The following is a 21,212-nucleotide window of genomic DNA, read 5'->3' on the forward strand; positions in this document are numbered from 1 at the left end:
AATGATGTCACTTTGATGCTTATCTCCCGTACTGGGCCCGTTCCGGCAACGTGCACATGCACCTTTTCAACTTTGCCATGCTCGCCGTGGTCGGCAATCGGGGACAACGGAACGCGGTCAAGATGGATCTTGTTGAGCAGGTCCTATGTAACGCTCGCTCATTCACCCGTTGCGGCTGCTAGTCCTTTTCCCTGCATTGCGGTTTTGAATTGACGTGACTTTACACGCTCTTTGTTCCGCGCGCAGTCGACAGTCGCGACGATCTGCGACCATGGGCACCGACTACGCGCTCGTGTATGCCCTGCCTAGGATCTCCAGAACTTTGATCTCGATACTAATGCGCAGTGAACAGCCATGTCAAGTACACCATACCGCCGGCTGTGCTACTCACATTACTTTACCGCCCGCTCTGGTCGAAACTCGACACGTACAGAGTCGGTTTCCTGATTACTGTGAGTCGTCCCGCTTGTATAGCAACGGCCCGTACTGATACTGCAGGTTGCCGTCACTGCGACCATCCCATGGGACTCGTACCTCATCCGCACAGGCATATGGAGCTATCCAAGCCATGTAATCATTGGGCCCACGCTTTTCAACATCCCTCTTGAGGAAGTCTTTTTCTTCGTCATACAGACCTACAATACCTCGCTGCTATACTTTCTCCTTAGCAAGCCAACCTATCAGCCAACCTACCTACGCGCCGCGACCCCGTCCTCACCTGCGCCTTGGAAATACTCGATGTGGGGTGGACAGGCGGTGATATCAGCACTCATCGCATATGGCTGGTACTGCGTCAAGGCCAACGTGACCGGCACATATACAGGCCTGATCCTCGTATGGGCAGGACCTGTCTTGTTAGGGCTATGGACGCTTGCATACCAATTCATCCTTGGCTTGCCTCTGTCCAACACAGCGCTGCCCATATGGCTGCCCACTCTATATCTTTGGGTAGTCGACACCATGGCTTTGCGCAGAGGGACATGGGTTATCAGCGCCGGTACCAAACATGGCATCCATTTGTGGGATGGGTTGGAGATTGAAGAAGCTCTGTTCTTCCTTGTCACAAACATGTTGATTGTGTTCGGATTGGTCGCTTTTGATAACGCCATTGCTATCCTGCATACTTTCCCCGCCCTCTTCCCCAACCCAGCGCCGCAACTGCCATCACCGGTGGTTCTCATCCAGGCTCTGTTCGTGTCTCCGAAGAAATATGACGATGCCCGTCTCGAAGGCCTTCGAGAGGCTGTACATCGATTGAAGCGCAAGAGCAGGAGCTTTTACCTCGCATCCTCAACCTTCCAAGGACTTCTTCGCACCGATTTGCTGCTGCTGTACTCATTCTGCCGAGTGGCTGACGATCTAGTGGACAATGCCGCGACAGCAGCAGAAGCGAAGGAATGGATTGCGCACCTGAACAAATTCTTAGACCTCGCGTACAGTGGACCGAGATCAAGACCTGCGCTGATCAAGTATGTTTTTGGGCATTTCCCTGCCGACACACGCTCGGCTCTCGTACAGTTACCGACCGAAAAACTGTCGCGCAAGCCATTACAGGATTTGCTCCTTGGTTTTGACATGGACTTGGCCTTCGACACTGCATCGCCTCCAATTACGAACGAAGACGATCTCAAACTCTATGCCGAACGAGTTGCCGGTACGGTGGCTCAGATGTGTATCGAGCTCATTTTCCGCACCTACACTACCAGCTTGAACCGAAAAGAGCAGCACGAGGTGGAGATCGCCGGCAACTCGATGGGAGTCGCATTGCAATACGTCAATATCGCACGAGACATCGCAGTAGACGCCAAGATCGGTCGCGTGTATCTCCCAACAACATGGCTGTCTGAGGCAGGCTTGACGCAAAAGGCAGTCCTCGAGCAACCTTCGGGACCGCGAGTTGAAAGCATACGTAACCGCCTGCTAGACAACGCGTTCGACCTCTATAATGCATCTAAGCACTCAATCGAACAGCTGCCATCTGAAGCTGCAGGTCCGATCAGGGTCGCAGTCGAGAGCTACATGGAGATTGGGAGAACACTACGACAGAAAGGCTATATGGTCAAGGCCGGGCGCGCGACTGTGCCAAAGTGGAGGAGGCTACTTGTAGCCTGGCAGACGTTGAATCAGACGAGCAAGTCGCGGTGCGGACCATGATAGATGATCTCGCGAATGTTCTTGAGCTTGCTCGTAAGATGTATTGTCTATGCATACTTAACATTCTATTCTCCATGTTGAGTTTCGTGCATGTCATCACCCATAAACATCAAACCTGGCAGCCGTCGTGCAACGAGGTAGCCTCGAATGAAGAAGCATCCTCCCACAAATCAATACTAGCCCACGTCACGAGACGATCCAAAGTCTCGCTTCCACCATCCGTACCGAGGGTTGCAATGAAAACAACTCTTCCAATCATACAAGAAAATTGTGTCACAGACATCATTGCATCATGTCCTGCAACGATGCGAGCCATTTGGATCGAACGCACCAGTCCATCCATGGTTGGTTACAGCGTTACAGCCATGTAGGTAGGACAAGCTGTGCCCCCTGCGATCAATACTTGTCCAAAAGTTACCATAGTAAGTAACTTGGCCATGAAGGCAGGACGAATTGTGTCCACTACGATCAACACCTACCTGGAAGTTACTGCAATTAGTAACCTGGCCACGTAGGCACATGTATCGAACTGTGTCCCCTGCAATCAATACCCGCCTGGAAGTTACCACAACAAGTAACTTGACGCATGGCTCTTCTCCGCCTATGAACCACGGCAACGAAGCACTCTAATTCGTTGCGATGCAAGTGGATGTGGGGCCCTAAGCGGGGCTAAACCAAACAGCGTCTTAGCGCGAACGTCCCATACCGTTCTCTCCTGCGCAACGACAACCCTCCTACGTCGCCCATGAACAGCAACATGGAGTCGAATCGACTCTTAGACCCAGTCGATGCGTTCTACAAGCCGTCTGCGTCTGGCAGAAGACGCAGAGACGGGCGCAGCACTAGCCGCAGGTCGAAGAGCCACTATAAGAAGTTGCTCTGGTTCAAGCAACCGTGTTAGTTTGCATCGAGGCCGCGGTAGGTGGATATTAATCTATGTCGCAGTTCCCGATAACTACACGGATGAAAAGACGTTTCTGGACCACCTGCAGCGCAATCCGCGGCTGCAGCCTTATGAGTTCTGGTCGCTGATGGCCGACACAACTATTATTGTGCAGCATCTTGCATCAGTCGCCATTTTCTGCTGCTGTTTTGTTGCCATCATCCAGGGAAATGTTTCGCCGCTGTCTGTTGTAGGCTGGGCGACTCTCTGCACCGCGTTGGCTTGGATTCTGTGGGATCATTGGCAGGGCAAACATCTGGAGGAGTCTACCAGACCGTCAGAGACAGACGAAGCAACAGATTCGCAGTCGGATTCGGTGCCGTCTCCACCGTCTCGACGCCAGCAGCGCATATCGACGATCAAGTCGGCTGTGTTGATTTACGCTGCTTTACTAGGGCTCAGCCCCATACTCAAGTCCTTGACGAAGTCGACAACAAGTGACTCGATCTGGGCTATAAGCACATGGCTACTTATGATGAATGTAGTCTTCTTCGATTACAGCAGCGGACCGGGAGCTCAGTAAGTTCAAAAATCTCTATTCGCTATGCACGCTAATAACGCTGCAAACTACCCGCGTCTATGTCAACAAACTCCGCTATGATGGCATCTAGCGTTCTGGCTTCGCGCCTCCCGTCGACCACACACGTGTTCTCTTTGACTCTCTTCTCGATCGAGGTCTTCGGCCTCTTCCCCATCTTTCGCCGGGAACTCCGCGCCCGCTCCTGGCGCGGCCATCTCACCCTCACGATCTTGCTCGTCACAGCTGCGTGGGGCGGCGTCTTCGTAACCCTGACCGGAGGTGGAAAGGGTGTCTTCATTGCAGGAGTGGTGCTAGGAAGCTTCCTAACGTTCCTGGTGATGGGTATTTGCAGCTGGTGGCTGATCGGGCTGCAAAAGTACAAGAACGAGATCCATGGGCCCTGGGATCCTGCAAGGCCTATTGTTCGGCGGCACTGGGATTGAGGCCTTTTGTAGTGGGCTCTGTGACGTCCGAGTCCCGGTTCTCGTACCCGAACAAGGTGCAGGAGCCGTTCTCTGGCCACGGGTCGGTGTGGCTTCTCCTTACAGAGGGGCCGTACCAGTGCGGGTCGACGTTCTTCAATAGATGTGATATCGACACAATCTCTAGCTCCAGTCTTCCGTCTTGGCGAGTCCACCTCACGATCTTCGACTCATCTGGTGCTCCAACAGTAGACCACATTCGTGGAACGAGGTCATCGACGCCGACGTCATCGCCTCCAACGTAGTGAACCGGGGAAAAGGGAGCTCGTTTGGACATGGAAGTGCCTTTACTCGCACCGACCACAATAGTTCGCTCGAGGCCTTCGATTTTTGAGAGCATGTTCCTGAGTTGGTTCCACAGTTCGACCCTCTTCATGGCGATTCTGGGCCACGACTCGAAGTTCAGCCTGAGGCACTTCAACCCCGGAGCATCTACGTGTAAAGAGCCGAGAGACTGATCCCACTGGCCGTTGCCCCATGACAGGTAGTGCAGCCACTCCCGAGCAAGCCCCGGGTGTTGAGAATGCATGCTCTGCACGTCAATCTCGACGTCCCGAACACACGCGCGGTGCACAGGGCTTAATGATCTCAGGAAAGTGCTCATACTGTCGACGGTTCTAAAGCGGAAGGTGTTCTGAGTGAATAATGATTGGCGGTCGGTCTCATGGTATAATCTGCAGCAGGTTTGCAAGAGGTTTACTCCCATTCTGCGCGAGACATCGACCTTGGAAGGAGTGGTATTCGGAATTGGCTCGACGATGGCGCCATCTGCGGCGAAGCACAGATCGAAGATGAGGTTTTTGATTTCTTGTGGTAGCTGCACAAGTCGCGACTGAGTTTGGAGGTTGTCCGGGTAGGCGATGGTAGAGGACGACATGACGGATGCATGAACAGGCAAACGGGTGGGAGGACAGCATGTTTGGGGATTCTTATCTATATCTATTGAGTGGTTTGACTCGAGCACACGGACACCGCTGGACTGATCGATCTCAGCTGCGTCGCTTCATCTTGCGACATGGCGCCGCCGCTTCGCTTGTGGACCTGAATCAAGCGAAGCGTTGAGCATGACTGGTCAGAACCAAGCAGATACGCACGCCCGTGTCGAAGAAGTGGCTTTGTTCAATCATTTCCCCGAGCTACGAGAGTCTAACAGTCCCTTCAAAAATTTATCCAAAATTAGGCGCTTTGGTCAGTGAGTCGCCATGCCGGACCGACCGGGCTACCCTGACATGTTTGACCGTCTTCGCGATTCCTGCCGATAAATGTGGACATGGGGCTCAACACGCCCGCACTCTGGCTGAGCTTACGAACTACCGGTGACGTGGGCAGGCAAAGGGTCCGGCTTGCGGTCTGACGTATCATGGAGCGGAGGAGTCGGAAACACGTCCAGGTCGCGTGCATGTCACTGCTCAATTTTGGTGTTCAGCGTCGACATGCAGACTCACCGCCTTCGACCCACCGTAGAGCCTCACGGGCACAAGCGACGCAGCTGAGGCCCCGCCAGCGCGGCTACTCCGCAGTTCCATGGGTCCAAACGCTGTCCCCAGGCGCACCGGCTGCCCGCGTCCTGTGCACGCGTAGCTTTCGTCGGGCGGGGTGAGTCAGGCATTCGACCCTCCAACCACCAAATTCAGGCTCAGCGCCATGTCGTTGCGGCCAGATGACAGCTCGCGAAGGTCGCGCTCCAAGTCGCCCGGGCGCACAAGGGAGCGCAGCCGCGCTCGCAGCCACAGCCGCGTGCGCGACGAGCCTGGGCCGGGTCAGCATTACAGCGCGGTGGAATACGCACCAATGGGCGCGCCGCAGTACGACGGCCGTCAGCCACTCGTGTATCCAACGTGAGTCTTCCGCCTGAGCTTCGAGCTGGAGCTCTGGCCGCGCCTCGAGCAGCAGCAGAGACCGCACGCGACGAGTACTGAGACCAGGCCGCCAGCATGAACGACGGAATCACCATGGGCAACTACGCCGACCTGCCTCCCGACCAGCGCCCGGGCTACGTGCAGCAGGCCCAGGCCGCGTCGCAGTACCAGTATGCGCAGCCCGGTGGCCTGCAGTACACGTCCAGCCCGGCCGTGGGCCAGCCGTACGCGTACACAGCCTCGCCCAGGGACAGCACGTCCGGCTTCCAGTACGCGCAGGCCCCCGGCAAGATCACCTTCAGCGCGCAGCCCGTCGCCGGCGCCGCCCAGCACCCGCACCAGCAGCCCGCCGTGCGACACACGGCCCAGCCCACGAGTCCCGCGTACCCTCCCGCGCCCGCGCACCAGCAGTATGGCGCCTACGCGCCTGCACCACCGCCTGCTGCCCAGCAGTACCCGCCGCCGCCCATGGGCAGCCACTCGCCGCGCCCCGAGCACCAGCGCGCGCAGTCGACCGCCGCGCCGACGAGCACCTACGACGGGCGCAAGGTCGTGGAGATGGTCCCGGGCGGGGGGAAGCATAATTCGCAGCCGCTGCCGCCGCCGCCGCCCATGCGCCCGCACAGTCTCTCTGTGGGCGGTGGCGGCCGTCCGGACGGGCTCACGTCGCGCATGGACAGGCTCTCCGTGAGCGGCAACCGCCCAGACCCGCACAACATCATGCCCGGCGGCATGCCTGGCGGCTTCCCTGGCGGGGGCATGCCTCCCCCAAGCCCGCTGCTGGAAGCGTACCAGGGCGTGTACCAGTCCATTAGCCCCATGCCCCAGGCCATGATGCTTAACGACGACGACCTCGACCACCTGCAGCCGCTTGACAGCCTCTCCCCGCGCGAGTCGCGACAGTCCGTCCATGGCAGGCATCGCGCCCACTCGCGCTCGGGCCGCTCGCCGAGTCCCTTGCCTCCCTCCAAGCGCGATAAGCTCGCCCTCGAAGCGTACAACTCCTCCGCGCGCGACCCCTACGACCCCTATGGCGACCGCGACCGTAGCCGTGATCGCCGCGACAACGGCCGCAGGAAGGAAAAGGAGGAGCGCCGCGCTCGAGTTTACGACGCCGAACCCGACGCGCTCGCCATCGTCGACGCCCTCTCCGCACGCACCCCCGATGTCGACACGCTGATCGACATCCTCCCCGCCCTGAGCCACGACCAGATGCTCGAGCTGCGCACCGAGTACAAGCGCCACTGCAAAGTGCAAGGCCGCGGCATCAACATCGCCAAGCACATCAAGCTCAAGACGTCTGGCAACTTCGGCAAAGTCGCCTACGTCACCGCCCTCGGCCGCTTCGAAGGCGAAGGCTACTGGGCAAACTACTGGTACCAATCCAACTCAGCCCGGCGTGAGCTCCTCATCGAAGCGCTCATGGGCCGCCAGAACCACGAGATCCGCGCCATCTGCGCCGCGTTCAAGGACAAGCGCTACAGCGACAGCCTGGTCAAGTGCATGGACAAGGAGCTCAAGGCCGACAAGTTCCGCAAGGCCGTGCTGATGGCGCTCGAGGGCGAGCGCCAGGAAGAAAGCGACGTGTGGCCCACCGAGTACCGCAACCGCGACGTCGACACGCTGTACAAGTCGCTCAAGATGCGCGAGGGCGGCGAAACAGCCATCCTGGGCATCGTCGTCATGCGCTCCGACGCCCATCTGCGCGAGTGTCTGCGCACGTACGAGCGCAAGTACCAGGGCAGCTTCGCGCGCGACTGTTTGCGCAAGAGCAACAACCTCGTCGTAAGTCCTGCCCCCTGAATAACGAACTGTGAACTGTGGACGCCCGTGCTAACAGCCCCCCAGGGCGAGGTCATAGCCCACATCCTCAACGGCGTCATCAACCGCCCCGCCCGCGACGCCATGCTGCTGCACCACGCGCTCATGGACCTGATCGAGCCGCCCAGCGCGTCCCACAGGGACAAGGACAAGCCCGCGCCGTCCGCCAGCAAGCACGAGCGCCAGCAGCGCTACGAGCTGCTCATCTCGCGCCTTGTGCGGCTGCACTGGGACCGCCTGCATCTGGTGCGCGTCAAGACCGAGTACGAGGAGAAGTACGGGCGCGTCGTCGAGGAGGATGTCGAGGGCGCGACGAAGGGGGATTTCAGGGAGTTTTGCTTGGCGCTGTGTCAGACGGGGCGGTGAGGGGGGATGGGGCGCGCGGAGTACCTAGCTAGGCTGGGAGCGCGGTGTTGCGGCGAGCAAAAGGATGGTTCGGATGGCATGACACGACATGACATGACTGGATGAGTGACGATGGAGAACGTGGGAGGGTTTCTTGCTGTACGGTACGAGTGCATAATCTCACAACGCTACTGCCTATCATCTACCACCTCCTCCCCTACCCAATCCACACATACCCATCCCCGCCCTGCCCTCCAGACGACAGAATATCCGCCGGCGCCGGCAAATTATGCACCGCATTCCTCGCACTCGCACTCGGCACGTACGGAAACACGATATTCGGCAGATTCGGCGTGCGCATGTCCGGCTGGCTCCTGCTCACGGGCAGGCTGTGTTTCAGCGGCGCCGGCACCGGCAGCGACGGCGCCGCCGCCGCCGAGGGGAGCATGTAGCTCCAGTGCGCGGTGGAAGGGAGCTTGAGCGTGGCCAGCGGGTTGATGTGCAGGCCGTCGGTGGGGGCGAAGGGGTTGTAGGGGTCGGCGGGGGTGTGGGAGGGGTGCGTGGTGGTCGGGGTGGAGTTCTCGTCGGCCCATTGGAGGATGTTTCTGTTGAGGATGATGGGTGTCGGGTCGTCGTCGTCGTCGTCGAAGGTGAGGTCGGTAAGGAGCTCGAAGGTGGGGCGGGTGGAGGCGGGTTTTGGTGCTGCGGTGGGTGTTGTGGTTGGGGGTGCCATGGCTGTAGTGTTTGTGCTGGTACGAGTGACGAGTTTGTCGCCGGTGTCGAGGGGCTGGCTTGGAGTTGTCGTTGGCCGGTTCGACACCTGTGCTTCCTGTACCGTCTCTTCTGCCTTGTTTGTTACTGCACGCTGCTCTTTTGGCTTCAGCTTGTAGCCGGCCTGAGCAAAAAGCTCTGGATATCGAATGCGAAAGCGGTCGCGCAGGTCTGTAGGGTGGCGAACACCAAAGCCCAATTCGAAATCATCACGCATTTTGTGCCAGGTAGCACCATGCCGTTTGAAGCCTTTCAGCAAGTTTCGGTCGTCCTCATTGCTAAATTCTCGACGCGCTCGACGTTTACTCTTCAGAAATGGCCCATGAACTTCTGCATTGTTTGTAGCAGCTTTGTTAGTCGGTTCTATTCCATCCAGGGTTATTCGCGCGGCTGATCGTATGGGTTGGGGCACTGCCTCTACAGTAGGCGTAGCTACGACCTCAATTCCCGGTGCACTGGCTTCCGTTGTTTTCGGAAGCACCGGGACTTCCGGTGTAGCAGCTTTCCTGGCTTTGAGCCCTTCTCCAGGACGGCATACCCGGAAACGGTCTTTCAGATCCACAGCAGTCCGCCCCTGAAACTGGAAGTCTGTGCAGTCGAGTATCTGCTTCCATCTGCCAATACCGAATCTGCTGACTCCGGTGAGCAAATCGTCTGTCTCTTTCTGCGACCACCTTGTCCTTTTTCGTGGTGCTTTGGCTGTGTTCTGAGCAAGATTTGTAGACTGGGCAACTGATGGAAGGACCGCAATAGAATTAGAAACCGGTCTCTGCTCCACTGTAACGTTCTGACGGCTAACATTAGGCTTGTTCCGTTCGTCATTGTTGATATCGACATCCTTCCCTTTCTGTGGCGAAACTCGAGCTTTCGCTAGCTCTTCAGTACTACTTGTGGGAAAGGCATTCCCAAGGCCGAACCGATCGCCCACATCGCCTCCAAGTCCATTCCTTTCGCTAGTGATAGGCGGGAACAATCTGCTTTTGGGTGGTAGTGGAGGAGGCTGATGCAGACCTTGCAGTAGTGGCGGGATCCTGGGCCTCTTCGCGGTTTTCCGCGAGACCTGTGGAGGTTTCGGTAGCTGTATCAAGGAGTTGTCGCCTCCTGAGTAACCAACAGAACTAGCATGCTCCTCTCGTCTGTGTGCATCTGGCGAGATCGCAGGAAGGCACAGAGTAGAGCCCTCCCCTCTGGTACGGAATGATGCGTGCTGTGGCGTTTGACGCCCAGATGGAGACTGGACTACACGAGAAGCAGAGGAAGGATCATTCAGTACTCGTGCAAGTGGTGCACTAGATTGCGCATGCGATGGGGTCTTAGTTCTGGTATCAACATGATCGTGAAGGCCATGCAGATCTAGGTTTGAGTGTGCCGCGTTACCGCTAGCTGCCGGCTCTATGTACCGGGGCGCAATAGAAGAAGGAGAGGTCAAGACAGATGGATCCAGAGTAAGTCTCTTGTAAGGTGACTGGTCCAGCAACGTCGCTATTCTAGGTTCCATAAGGGCAAGAGTGAGGTGGTAGTTGTGTGGAAGGCACGGGAAGGCGGAGGCGAGGCTAGCGTCCTTTCCGCCCAACTGCCGGCTGACTGAGCCGCCATCCATCCATCACCTTTCCATGACACTTTGCCGCAAGGTGGAAGCCCCATCTTTAATTCAGGCTACACGAAATCTCTAGAGACTCGATGCTCATATATTCCAACGCTTTCAAACGAAGGAGCTTGCCTTCTGAAGTTCCGACCCGACCCCTGTAATTTCGGTGGAGAGCATGATCGGTCTGCATACCACTTGCACTCACTGCTACCCTGGACTAACCGCAGCTGTCGAGTATCCGACCAAGATGCCGAGAAGTGAGTCTCTGTGATTCGTAGATACATCGGAAATGTCTAAAAGAGCCTGTTCGCTGGGTTACTCGGATTTTGAAGCCACAATCTATGTTTACAGGTTCATTACTCTCAGTGCTACCCTGCGTTAAGGCCATGCGCACACATCTACACACCTCTCCCAAACGCACCGAAAGATTGCTTGCACCAGGGCAACCGTCGAATCCTTTCCCCCTTGCAATTCGGCAATAGAGAGCAGAGCGTCTTAGTGCCTTTCGGATACAAGGGTGCTGCCGTGGGGCGAATGGATAGGCGTCCAGCACGCACAGTCGTTGTCAGCAATTGGACACTGATTTGACTACATAAGTCTGAGTTGCCGTCAAGTTATAATTTTCGGCACTCGTCTAGATCCTCCATCCATCTCGATATGTTGATACCTGTCGTTCAAATTTTGGCCTTTGCCGTCTTGGGCCAAGCAGTCGTGGCAAAGCCTCGAGATGCTGTCAAAGACTTGCAAAGACAGGCGATTGTAAATTTGAAAAATATCAAATCGAACGAAACTCAAGCATGCTCTGTATCCAATGCTGCAGTCCGAAAAGATTGGTAAAGATTCCTCTCATGAAGTGCACGGTGGTTATCAAGGGCTCACTGAGAACAGGGACGCGATGTCAGGTAAAGAGCGCAAAGCATATACATCAGCCGTACAGTGTTTGCTCGACTCTCCTTCGAAATCCGATCCGATATTGGTCCCGGGTGCGCGCAACAGATACGATGACTTTGTGGCCCAACACATCAATCAAACTCTTAGCATTCACGGGACGGGTAACTTTCTGACTTGGGTAAGTGGTTAATTATGACTCTGGATCTAAGAAATCTAATTCTTTAGCATCGCCTCTTCGTCTTCTCGTATGAGAAGGCACTACGAGAAGAATGTGACTACGCTGGGTACCAACCGTACTGGAACTGGTTTTCCCACCAGGATGATCTGAAGCAGTCCCCTGTCTTTGACGGCTCTGCCACAAGCATGAGCGGTGATGGTTCCTATGTTTTTCACAATGGCAGTGTAGGCGGTGCCGGGGCCATCTTCCTCCCATCTGGAAACGGAGGCGGCTGTCTGCAGGACGGGCCCTTCAAGAGTATGACTGTCAACCTTGGCCCGGTATCTCCCACAATGAGGGGCCAGGCGAAGGTCAACGGCAGTCTATCATACAACCCTCGTTGTCTGAAGCGTGACCTGACCATGTACGCGTCATCGAATTGGCTGACAGTTGAGAACTTCTTGAACTTGACCAGAGGAGATGCGTCGAAATCCATCAAGTTGTTTCAGAACGAGTACGTACCCAATGCGAGCGTCAGAACACACGAGATACTGTTACTAATCGTCCGACAGGCTCCAAGGGCGTTTTTCCGATGGCTTTCTCGGCCTCCACGCTGCTGGTCATTTCAGTATCGGTGGTGACGCTGGAGGCATCTTCTCATCGCCGGTAGATCCTGTATTTTTCCTGCACCACGCTATGCTCGACAGGGTGTACTGGATCTGGCAAGCGTTATATTTGGAACAAGCGGATACAATTGCGGGCACGATTACGCTCAACAACAACCCACCAAGTCGCAACACTACATTGGAGGACTTGATCCATGTGAACTATCTGAATGTGGCCGACATACCGATTGGGCATCTCATGAACACCATGGGGGAGAAACCGTTGTGCTACATCTACCAGTGAGAGGTTAGAATACGTGCATAGGATCTGATGAAGAATGCTTAAATCATGATGTTGATGCATTAGAATTACGGACATGAACTCCCCGACTACTAGAACAAGTCTAAACAGAACCTTCTCCTCCGTGAATGTGGTACGCTCACGACAGAATACTGACACCTTGACTTGTCCCACTCCACAGATAGATTGCTACCAGTGTGAGGAAGACCGGCACCCACCACTGCAGCCAAATCGAGTACGTCGTCTTACTCTGCACATCCAAATGGCTCTTCAGCGGAACTCCCCACTTGCGCATAACCCTGTACTCCTCCCTCATTGTCGCTGCCTCTCCCTGATCCATAAGCTTCGGCTCCATCCTCAGCTTTGCCAGAATCTCATCGCTGACCAGCTTCGCGCCCGCGAGCACAATCGGCACACCAGTTCCCGGGTGCGCGCTCGCGCCCACAAAGTACAAGTCCTCGATCGAAGCATGCTTGGTCTTGGGACGGAAAGCAAGGACATTGAAGAACGAGTGCGAGAGGCCCAGAATCGCGCCGCGGTCGAGGTTGAACGTCGATTTCCAGGTCACAGGAGTGTTGAGGACTTCGTTGACGATGTGCGCGCGAACGTTGATGTTGAGGCGGGCTTCGATGGTCTTGAGGATCGTGTCGCGCGCCATTTCCACCATGGCGTTGAAATCTTGGGTGCGTCCTGGGGTGCTTTGAGAGCCCTTGTGCGTGTCCGAGCCGTAGTCTTCCAGGTGGCCGACGGGGACAAGGACGACGAGGGAGTCGCAGCCCTTGGGTGCTGCAGAGGAGTCAACGCGAGAAGGCACGTTGACGTAAAAGCTGGGTTGATCGGGGATGAGATGCTTCTTGAAGATGCTGTCGAAGGACTCCTTGTAGTCTTCAGCGAGGAAGATGTTGTGTGCTGAAAGTTCGGGGAATTGCTTGTCAAGCGCCCAGTAGAACGATATACTCGAACACGAGGCCTTGCGGCCCTGGAGGGATTTTGCGTAACTAGAATTTGGAAGAAGCTCGTTATAGGCGTATGTCAGATCTGCGTTACAAACGACCAAATCTGCTGTGAGGGGCGGCCTGCCGTCCTGGAATGTTACTCCTGTCGCGCGTTTTCCATCGTTGGAGAGCTGTATCCCTGAGATCGGGCTGTTGAACATGTACTCGACGCCATTGCGCTCTCCAACATTGACTAAAGCCTCAATGACCTTGTGGAAGCCGCCGATGGGGTACCAGATGCCTTCCGCGAGTTCCGTGTACTGCAGAAGACTGTACGTTCCGGGAGCATCGAACGGGCTCATACCCATATACATACTCGCGAACGTAAAGACTCGACGTAGTCTTTCGGTGCGGAAGTAGATTGCAGCTCGTGTGTATATGCTCTCGAAAGGATGCAGGGCAATCAGGTGACGCAGGAAACTCGGACGAACCATGCTAAAAAGCGAATAAAAGTTGCGCTTCAGCACATGAATGACCGACAATTCATAATGACGATGTGCCTCTTGTAGGAAACCTAGATACCGCTCGAAGCCGTCTTTCCCTTCGAACCGCTCTACCTCCTCTTTCATGATAGCAATATCAGTTGATAGCTTGAAGTTTGTCCCATCGTGGAAATGAACATTGTAGTTGGGATTGCATTTGACGAGATGGACGCCTTCGTCTTCCAGTGATGTGCCAAGGTCCTGGAATGTCTCCTTGAACAGCTCAGGCAAGAGGAGCAGACTGGGTCCTTGGTCGAATCTCTATCACCCGGTTAGTTTTGATTCCAATATCAAGACGAGCTGTAGCATACGTAGCCGTCACGATGTATCAGACTACATCTTCCACCCGAGAAGTCATTCTTCTCAACAAGCGTGACTTTGCATCCAGCCTGGGCGAGGCGCGCGGCCGTCGCAACACCACCAGCACCAGCACCAACAACAATTACACTGGGGCGCGTGTCGAGCTCTTGTTTACCCATCTCGAAGAAGTTGGAATGGCGATCTCAGGGCCAGGCGGCAACAACGCGACTTTACGCGATTGTCCTAAGTGGCGCATGCATCCCAATTCACGAAGTCATGACGTTTTGACAAGTGAGCTCAGTAGCGAGTGGAGCCCCCGAGAGCCGCAACCACACGAGGGCAATCCTGCAAGCCATCGGAACTACCGCTTGCATGTGATAAGGATAGGTTCGCGACTATAGAACATGTTGAATACGCAACGTGCTCCATCTGCAGGAGCTGTAGCCTGCTTCAGCCGCAACGCCGCAGCCACCCCACCCAATCGGCTCCTCCCGCACCGCATTGCCTTGCGTCGATAACGCGTTGCGCGTTGTTGCACAGAAGGCAGACAATGCCGAGAAGTGCGCCGCGCATTCCTTCTCGGTGCGCCTTACGTACGTGACGTTCGGCTGGATGTCGAGAGTAGAAAATGCAGTGAAACCTGACTTGTAGGCCTTAGACTTTACATCCGAACATCCGAATTGACCTCACAAACAAATGGAACAGATGTTGCGAATAAAGACGCTTGCGATATGGAATCTCTCAGTTAGTAACGTCACTGCTCGAATAGGTAAACGAACAAATGCGGAAGCGACAATTCAAAAATTATCATACACCTAAATCAGCAACCGAAACTGATTGACTTTTAGTCTCACTAACAGTTCAGTAGAGGGGATGGCGATTCAGCCAGAACAATGAATTGTACCGTCGCAGGAGCCTGTGACACTGTTAGCCGTGCTGTATGCGAACGCAGACCACGAAGTACTCGACCGTCTAAGTAATTCGCACAAATGAAGAAAAGAATCGGGTTGAGATCCTATGGAAGCGTACCGCAGACGCAACATTAAACGGATCGAAGAGGCATTATGAAGGTCTGCTATGCCTCCAGCGTGGATGCAATCGAGCTTGCAAACGTCGAGGTGCAGCAGGATTTGCTCAGCTTCCCTTCGACGAAGACCACCCTATCGACACCACTGATGTGTGCTTTGGAAATAGCGAAGCTGCACTAAAGTGGGAATCTATTGATACCATCGTTCTACGGTCTACAAACAGCCAACCTCATACCTGCATCAAGCAAAAAGCAATGGCCGTCTCAATCATGTCTATACCAGCGCCAACCGCAATGCCAAAACGTAATGCAAAACAGTGACGCGTCCGCCCAAGCCTCGAAGCCACGTTTAATGAGTACCGTTAGTAGCCTTAGCGTCGCTCATCTTCTCGTCTCCGTTCCTGCCGTGGTACTCCTTGATGCCCTCGGGAGTGGCCTTGATGGTGTCCATGCCGGGGTTCCAGTTAGCGGGGCAGACCTCGCCGTACTTGTCGGTGAACTGGAAGGCATCGATGAGGCGGAGGGCCTCGTCGACGCTGCGACCAACGGGAAGATCGTTGATGGTGATCTGGCGCAGCACGCCGTTGGGGTCGATGAGGAACAGACCGCGCAGGGCAATGCCCTCCTCCTCGATCAAGACGCCGTAGTCCTTGCTGATCGAGTGGTTCTTGTCCGACAGCAGCGGGATATTGATCTTGCCGAGGCCGCCGTCCTTCTTCGCTGTGTTGGTCCATGCGAGCAGCGAGTATTCGGAGTCGGTGGAGGCGAAGACCACGCGGGCGCCGCGGGCTTCGAAGTCGGATGCTCGGTCGCTGAAGGCTAGGATCTCGGTCGGGCACACAAAGGTCCATGCCATCGGCACGAAACCGAGGATGAGCCACTGCTTAGCGGAGGTGTACTGAGTGAGGCTGACATCTGGGGCTGTTAGTACGCTGGCAACGTAGAGCTTCTTGGAGCTGTCAATGGGTACTAGGCTTACCCTCGAAAGTGCCGTCAACGACAGCGGTGCCAGCGAAGGCGGGCGCAGGCTTCTGCACGCGAGCCTTGGGGGTGTAGGCGGGGAAAGACATGGCGGTGGCAGCTAGAGCTAGAGTAGTGCAACGGGTCGGAGGTCCGATGTCAGGGAACGGGCGCTTAGAAATTTGGCTGCTGCAGCTGTAAGACGAAGCAAAAAGTAACTAGGTCGTAGGTGAAGAATAAGCAAGAGACTGTGCGACGATATCAGCAGATGTTATGCGACAAAATGGTAGAAAGCGTGTCTGGGTTGGGTTTAGGGTGCAGGTATTGGACTCACGCTCGTATGTCGGTGTGGCGGTTCGGAGCAGACGATAGGTTATAGACAACAGTGAACCAGTGCGAGGGACATCTTAATCTATTAAGCACGTCTCTGACCCTGTCAAGCCACGAGCTTGTGCAGCGGCCCGTTACAAGACTTCCGCCATCGGCGACTTCGGCATCATGGTCGAGGCACGCCTGCTTACACAGTGCTCATGTCGCAATGCTGTGTCCACTTATATGTTTTTAGTTCGCGGCGCATTTGCGTTGGAGTGGGCATCTGATAACGATGCGACCCACACACTATGTCACTGTGGTCTGCGTCCATGTGCAGATGGCCAGCTCGGTGCTGTCTGTTGAAATGAGGCGGTACCTGCATGAAGGTGCGGCAGGTGGCTTGGGAAAAGAGCCGCGTCTCGCCGATCACGAGGCTTCGCGCCATGTACGTGCAAGGTGACGCGAGCTGAGGCAGTTTCTCTTATCTGATAACGGAAGATTTCGCCGTAAGGTCTTGGAGACTTTCGAGGCTCTAGTGCAGATGTGGAGCAGCACGTCTGCCGTGGACTCGTGGGTTGACGTGAGTGGTCAAGCGCTCGGCATCTCGAGTCATCGGGGTTCTTACAAACTGTCCATGTTCTAGTCCGAACATTTACAAAGCCTCACGCCGCCCTTGCAGACACGAACAAATTTTCCAAACGCTTTGTATGACCAACACCGATCGGGATGCGCTTCTGAGTCAGGATTTGCAACAACCCTGACCGAGTTCCTGTGAGTACCTTGCTGGCAGACCAGGTTTGTGAAAGACAAGTGACCTGTCTTGCGGGCGGCCACTACTTCCGGTTTGTCTCAAATAGGACGTCAGCTCTGTGTTAAGGAAATCGGTTGCTCATTCAAGAATCTGGGTATCGTAAACATCACTGAACGCCTGCCGTGAAACCGTCGAACTATGCTACTGCGCCTACAAGGAAAGCCTGCGTAGCAGGCCGCTGAGCGGTCCAATAGCCTTCGTGCTCGACACGCCATCTCGTCCACCACCTCTCGCCCTGCAAGTAGCTTTCTCGACCCTACCATCCTTGGTAACCGCTAGTAAAGCCGTACGCCCATCTGACCAAGTGATCGTGACTTGTCGAACGGCAGCATCTGCCTCAAGGTCAAGGATACGGATTGGACCATTGCTGTCCTCCTCCTCGGCGTCCGAGCTGTCGTCGCTCACGAAAGCGTTCATCACCCTGCCACCAGAGATGAAGTCTGTCTCATCGTCCCCTGCATCCGCATCGGGGAGCATTGCCTCCTTCCTCAGATCCTGAACAGTCTGGAGACGCATGTGCCAGCTGACCAGTTCTCTCCTCAGCGCCCGCCCAAATTTGACAAGGTCCTGCTCTGCTTCCTTCAAGCCATCCCCGTTCGCTGTACCTTGTGGTAACCACTTGTTGGCTAGCTGCTGGACTGGGATAGAGGTCGGTATCGTATGTTTGTGAATACGTAGACGATTGGAGTCCGTTACTGTGAGAAGAACGTGGTATGTATCAATGAACCCGCCATTGACAGGCACCTCGATGCTTATGCCGAGTATGTCCCCATTGCGCGCTGCACGTGGGTCAGGATCTTTGACTTTGTATGCAGTCACTCCGGCGCAGGCGCGATATGTGTTCTCGAGATTTCGTGTCGATTGGTGGTCGATCAGGCGCTTTGCGATGGCATCGTTACCAAGACGCGCTGCAATGTGTGGCTGCGCGAGGAGCACTGAAGACAAATTCGCGCGATGTGCTTTCAATGTAGCTATGCGAGCGTGCAATTCGCTGATATCAGAGTCCAGTTGTTCGGCTGACTCCATGGTGGAGGTCTAAGTACTGGTGGTTGCCACAAACACGCCGCAGTGTTGACGCCCGAACGCGACCGCACGTGCCGAGCAGGGTTGACGTGTGGATCCAGAGGACACGGTTCCCGAACATACTAGGGTCAGCGCCGTCACTGAACCCGCCAGAGCTGCCCGCACTCGACTGCTACGGTTTTCTACTCGTCTCTTTGTATTTTCAAGTCGCTCCTTCGTTTCTTGTTCAGTCACACGTTGTAATCTACCCTGACACCTGCCGCGTGCACCGCATCCACAACACAATCCCGTCTCCCCGGCTCATTCCAACCCCGGAGATTCCCGAGCACCCTTCCTTCAGGAAGGCTACGCAAGGTTCCCACAAATGAGCAAACGCGCCTCAAGGTCCAAGAACCGCGGCTCTGTACCGAACAAGAGCTCTACCGACTCGCTGCGCAAAGACAGCAACAACGGAAATGCTAACAGCAGCGCGACCATGAACGGTGTCATTCTCGAGCACCGCCGTAAGCACGCAAGCATTGACGGCACTTCGCCCTCCAGCCAGGCTGCGAGCCTCATGAGCAGCCACTCCTTCACCCTCGACGATGAAGTTCCACCGCTAGACGCCGACGAGGGGCCTTCGAAAGGCTTTTTTGAGCTGTCGAAGAAAGACCAGAGCAATTTCTTGCTCCTGGTGCTACTCTATTTCCTCCAGGGGATTCCCATGGGTCTGGCGCACGGCTCAGTGCCCTTCCTGCTAAAGAACGTTGTCTCATACTCGGCTATTGGAGTGTTCTCGCTGGCCGCATACCCCTATTCATTGAAGCTCTTATGGAGTCCGATTGTGGATGCGCTTTGGTCACCCAGCGTTGGCCGGAGAAAGAGCTGGATTTTGCCCATCCAGACTATCTCTGGTTTCTCCATGATCTGGTTAGGCAAAAACATCAACAGATTACTAGCACAAGCCAGCGAGTCAGATAGCAGTGTGTGGACATTCACGTGGTGGTGGTTTGCCCTAGTCTTTCTCTGCGCAACACAGGATATTGCTGTGGATGGTGAGTCAAATTCCAAGGAAACGAAACCAACACAATTGCTAACAAGAACAGGCTGGGCTCTCACACTTCTTTCCAAAGAGAACCTCGCATACGCCTCGACCGCCCAGACCGTTGGCCTGACCGCTGGCCAATTCCTTTCCTACACTGTCTTCCTCGCTTTCAACTCGAAAGATTTCGCAAACAAATGGTTCCGATCCGCCAGCGCGCCTGCCGAAACAGGCATCCTCGAACTCGATAGCTACCTCACGTTCTGGGGCTGGGCTTACCTTATTGTGACTCTCGGTCTTGCGCTCATGAAGCGCGAGGATCGCGATAAGAACACCGACGGCATTAAGGAGGTCTACAAGACTATGTGGGGCATTTTGAAGCTCAAGAACATCCAATCTTTCATCATCATCCACTTGATCGCGAAAATTGGATTCCAGGCAAACGATGCCGTCACGAGCTTGAAGCTCCTCGACAAGGGTCTGAAGCAAGAGGAATTGTCCCTTGTCATCCTTGTCGATTTTCCCGTCGAGGTGTTCTTGGGCTACTACATCGGTAAATGGTGTCAGACATATCCGCCCATGCACATCTGGTGCTGGTCTTTTGTCGGCCGCTTGTTCGCAGCCGGATTTGCGCAGTTCGTCGTATCCATATTCCCCGCTGGGGGCGCATCAGGAGGCTTCCTTCTCGTCGTCATCGCCGAACACGTACTATCGACATTCATGAACACAGTCATGTTCGTCGCCGTGAGCGCCTTCCACGCAAAGATCTCTGACCCGGTCATCGGCGGTACATACATGACGCTGCTTGCTACGTACATATCTCTTCTCACCTCACTGCATCACTCAACTGACATACCACCAGCGTCTCCAACCTCGGTGGCACATTCCCCCGCTTCTTCGTGCTCAAGGCCGTCGACATGTTCACCTCTGCGACCTGCTCGCCACCTTCAATCCCTCCCAAGACCGACCTGCTCAAGGGCCCGCTGGTCACACAGGCTTTCTCGTGCGCTCTTGAGGGCGAGAAGCACCGCTGCATCAACGGCGGTGGAGTCTGCAATGTGACAACTGACGGCTACTATATTGTAAACATACTCTGTATTCTTCTCGGCGTGCTGACGTTCTGGGGCTACATCAAGCCCGCGGTGATGCGGATCCAGGCGCTGCCGCTGCGCGCGTGGAGGCTGTCTCGTTAGAGCAGAGGATTAATGGTGTAGGATAGATATAGCGAGCGTAGAACGCGTGGAATATGTTCCCAAATTTTGAAGCTTGACGTAATGTTTCTTCAGTGTCGCGTGCCTGATGGCTGTAAATGTACGCCCGAGGATGTCCGAGGCAAGACATCTGACGTTTGAAAACAGCAGTGATCCAGTCAGCAGAACAATGAAGCACGAAAGTAAGGCAGTGACAGCACAGTCAACCTGATATGGCATCTGCTAAAGAGCCAGTGGATTACTTTGAGACAGATGCAACCAACTAAGACCACGCAAGGGCAGGTACGGAAATAATTGCAAAGCTACATTGAATCATCGTCATGAAAATGCAATATGATGTAATGGTGGTGCTGGCGTGTCAGGAGGCAGAACTCTTGCGTGGTCAGAGAGGAACTGCCAAGTGAAGCTAGAGAAATATTGCATTGCATCAATGGGACTGTGAAGACCTGTCTGACAGTAAAGAAACCCTGTGTAAAGCATAATGATCAGCCAAGCAACGGGAGATACGAGAGGCAGCCAGACGCATATCATGTAGTGCATACGCGCAAACCGCTTCCATAGCTTACATCCCAAAAGGTTTGCTGGTTGATTGATGAACGCGACAAAGTAAAGAAAGGACAGACATTATCGATC

General features: G+C 55.1%; 9 protein-coding genes across 9 annotated transcripts; 4 read left to right on the plus strand and 5 right to left on the minus strand.

Moving 5' to 3' along the window:
- Window positions 1-271: 271 nt before the first annotated feature.
- On the plus strand, window positions 272-3,620 carry C7974DRAFT_435630 (Squalene/phytoene synthase-domain-containing protein; the record flags this gene model as incomplete). Its single annotated transcript, XM_046145074.1, has 4 exons — window positions 272-294; window positions 353-452; window positions 499-2,141; window positions 3,077-3,620. The coding sequence occupies 4 exons, from the start codon at window positions 272-274 to the stop codon at window positions 3,618-3,620; spliced, it is 2,310 nt and encodes a 769-aa protein (XP_045994664.1).
- Window positions 3,621-3,679: 59 nt separating this feature from the next.
- C7974DRAFT_315975 (uncharacterized protein) lies at window positions 3,680-4,976 on the minus strand (the record flags this gene model as incomplete). Its single annotated transcript, XM_046138538.1, has 2 exons — window positions 3,680-3,928; window positions 4,086-4,976. The coding sequence occupies 2 exons, from the start codon at window positions 4,974-4,976 to the stop codon at window positions 3,680-3,682; spliced, it is 1,140 nt and encodes a 379-aa protein (XP_045994665.1).
- A 1,075-nt stretch (window positions 4,977-6,051) lies between these two features.
- Window positions 6,052-8,145, plus strand: C7974DRAFT_315926 (uncharacterized protein; the record flags this gene model as incomplete). Its single annotated transcript, XM_046138534.1, has 2 exons — window positions 6,052-7,743; window positions 7,807-8,145. 2 exons carry the CDS (start codon window positions 6,052-6,054, stop codon window positions 8,143-8,145), a joined length of 2,031 nt encoding a protein of 676 aa, XP_045994666.1.
- C7974DRAFT_227724 (uncharacterized protein) lies at window positions 8,115-10,411 on the minus strand. Its single transcript, XM_046137311.1, has one exon. The coding sequence runs from the start codon at window positions 10,391-10,393 to the stop codon at window positions 8,342-8,344; it is 2,052 nt and encodes a 683-aa protein (XP_045994667.1). The 5' UTR covers window positions 10,394-10,411; the 3' UTR covers window positions 8,115-8,341.
- Window positions 10,412-11,075: 664 nt separating this feature from the next.
- Window positions 11,076-12,508, plus strand: C7974DRAFT_227791 (uncharacterized protein). The gene is made up of 4 exons (XM_046137312.1): window positions 11,076-11,316; window positions 11,372-11,552; window positions 11,600-12,045; window positions 12,104-12,508. Exons 1-4 carry the CDS (start codon window positions 11,141-11,143, stop codon window positions 12,438-12,440), a joined length of 1,140 nt encoding a protein of 379 aa, XP_045994668.1. The 5' UTR covers window positions 11,076-11,140; the 3' UTR covers window positions 12,441-12,508.
- Window positions 12,491-14,513, minus strand: C7974DRAFT_473984 (uncharacterized protein). Its single transcript, XM_046146584.1, has 2 exons — window positions 14,226-14,513; window positions 12,491-14,175 (listed from the first exon to the last, which is right to left on the minus strand). Exons 1-2 carry the CDS (start codon window positions 14,391-14,393, stop codon window positions 12,577-12,579), a joined length of 1,767 nt encoding a protein of 588 aa, XP_045994669.1. The 5' UTR covers window positions 14,394-14,513; the 3' UTR covers window positions 12,491-12,576.
- Window positions 14,514-15,590: 1,077 nt separating this feature from the next.
- Window positions 15,591-16,311, minus strand: C7974DRAFT_316446 (thioredoxin-like protein; the record flags this gene model as incomplete). The annotated part of the gene is made up of 2 exons (XM_046138559.1): window positions 15,591-16,156; window positions 16,221-16,311. 2 exons carry the CDS (start codon window positions 16,309-16,311, stop codon window positions 15,591-15,593), a joined length of 657 nt encoding a protein of 218 aa, XP_045994670.1.
- Window positions 16,312-17,178: 867 nt separating this feature from the next.
- On the minus strand, window positions 17,179-18,373 carry C7974DRAFT_399095 (Cenp-O kinetochore centromere component-domain-containing protein). Its single transcript, XM_046142386.1, has one exon. It carries the CDS (start codon window positions 18,348-18,350, stop codon window positions 17,475-17,477), a length of 876 nt encoding a protein of 291 aa, XP_045994671.1. The 5' UTR covers window positions 18,351-18,373; the 3' UTR covers window positions 17,179-17,474.
- C7974DRAFT_399096 (acetyl-coenzyme A transporter 1-domain-containing protein) lies at window positions 18,374-20,771 on the plus strand. Its single transcript, XM_046142387.1, has 3 exons — window positions 18,374-19,381; window positions 19,433-20,180; window positions 20,231-20,771. The coding sequence occupies exons 1-3, from the start codon at window positions 18,712-18,714 to the stop codon at window positions 20,559-20,561; spliced, it is 1,749 nt and encodes a 582-aa protein (XP_045994672.1). The 5' UTR covers window positions 18,374-18,711; the 3' UTR covers window positions 20,562-20,771.
- The last annotated feature ends 441 nt before the right edge of the window (window positions 20,772-21,212 follow it).

This window comes from Boeremia exigua, assembly GCF_020726555.1.
Source record: "Boeremia exigua strain MPI-SDFR-AT-0100 chromosome Unknown C7974scaffold_9, whole genome shotgun sequence".
Lineage (NCBI taxonomy): Eukaryota > Fungi > Ascomycota > Dothideomycetes > Pleosporales > Didymellaceae > Boeremia > Boeremia exigua.

Bases quoted from the DNA above. Each gene is read 5' to 3' on its own strand.
- C7974DRAFT_399095 (XM_046142386.1), bottom strand. From the start codon at position 18,350: ATGGAGTCAGCCGAACAACTGGACTCTGATATCAGCGAATTGCACGCT.
- C7974DRAFT_473984 (XM_046146584.1), bottom strand. From the start codon at position 14,393: ATGGGTAAACAAGAGCTCGACACGCGCCCCAGTGTAATTGTTGTTGGT. The intron at 14,176-14,225 runs GTATGCTACAGC...ACCGGGTGATAG, and splicing joins TGATACATCGTGACGGCTAC to AGATTCGACCAAGGACCCAG.
- C7974DRAFT_227724 (XM_046137311.1), bottom strand. From the start codon at position 10,393: ATGGAACCTAGAATAGCGACGTTGCTGGACCAGTCACCTTACAAGAGA.
- C7974DRAFT_227791 (XM_046137312.1), top strand. From the start codon at position 11,141: ATGTTGATACCTGTCGTTCAAATTTTGGCCTTTGCCGTCTTGGGCCAA. The intron at 11,317-11,371 runs GTAAAGATTCCT...CACTGAGAACAG, and splicing joins GCTGCAGTCCGAAAAGATTG to GGACGCGATGTCAGGTAAAG. The intron at 12,046-12,103 runs GTACGTACCCAA...ATCGTCCGACAG, and splicing joins ATCAAGTTGTTTCAGAACGA to GCTCCAAGGGCGTTTTTCCG.
- C7974DRAFT_399096 (XM_046142387.1), top strand. From the start codon at position 18,712: ATGAGCAAACGCGCCTCAAGGTCCAAGAACCGCGGCTCTGTACCGAAC. The intron at 19,382-19,432 runs GTGAGTCAAATT...TAACAAGAACAG, and splicing joins ACAGGATATTGCTGTGGATG to GCTGGGCTCTCACACTTCTT. The intron at 20,181-20,230 runs GTACATATCTCT...ACATACCACCAG, and splicing joins TACATGACGCTGCTTGCTAC to CGTCTCCAACCTCGGTGGCA.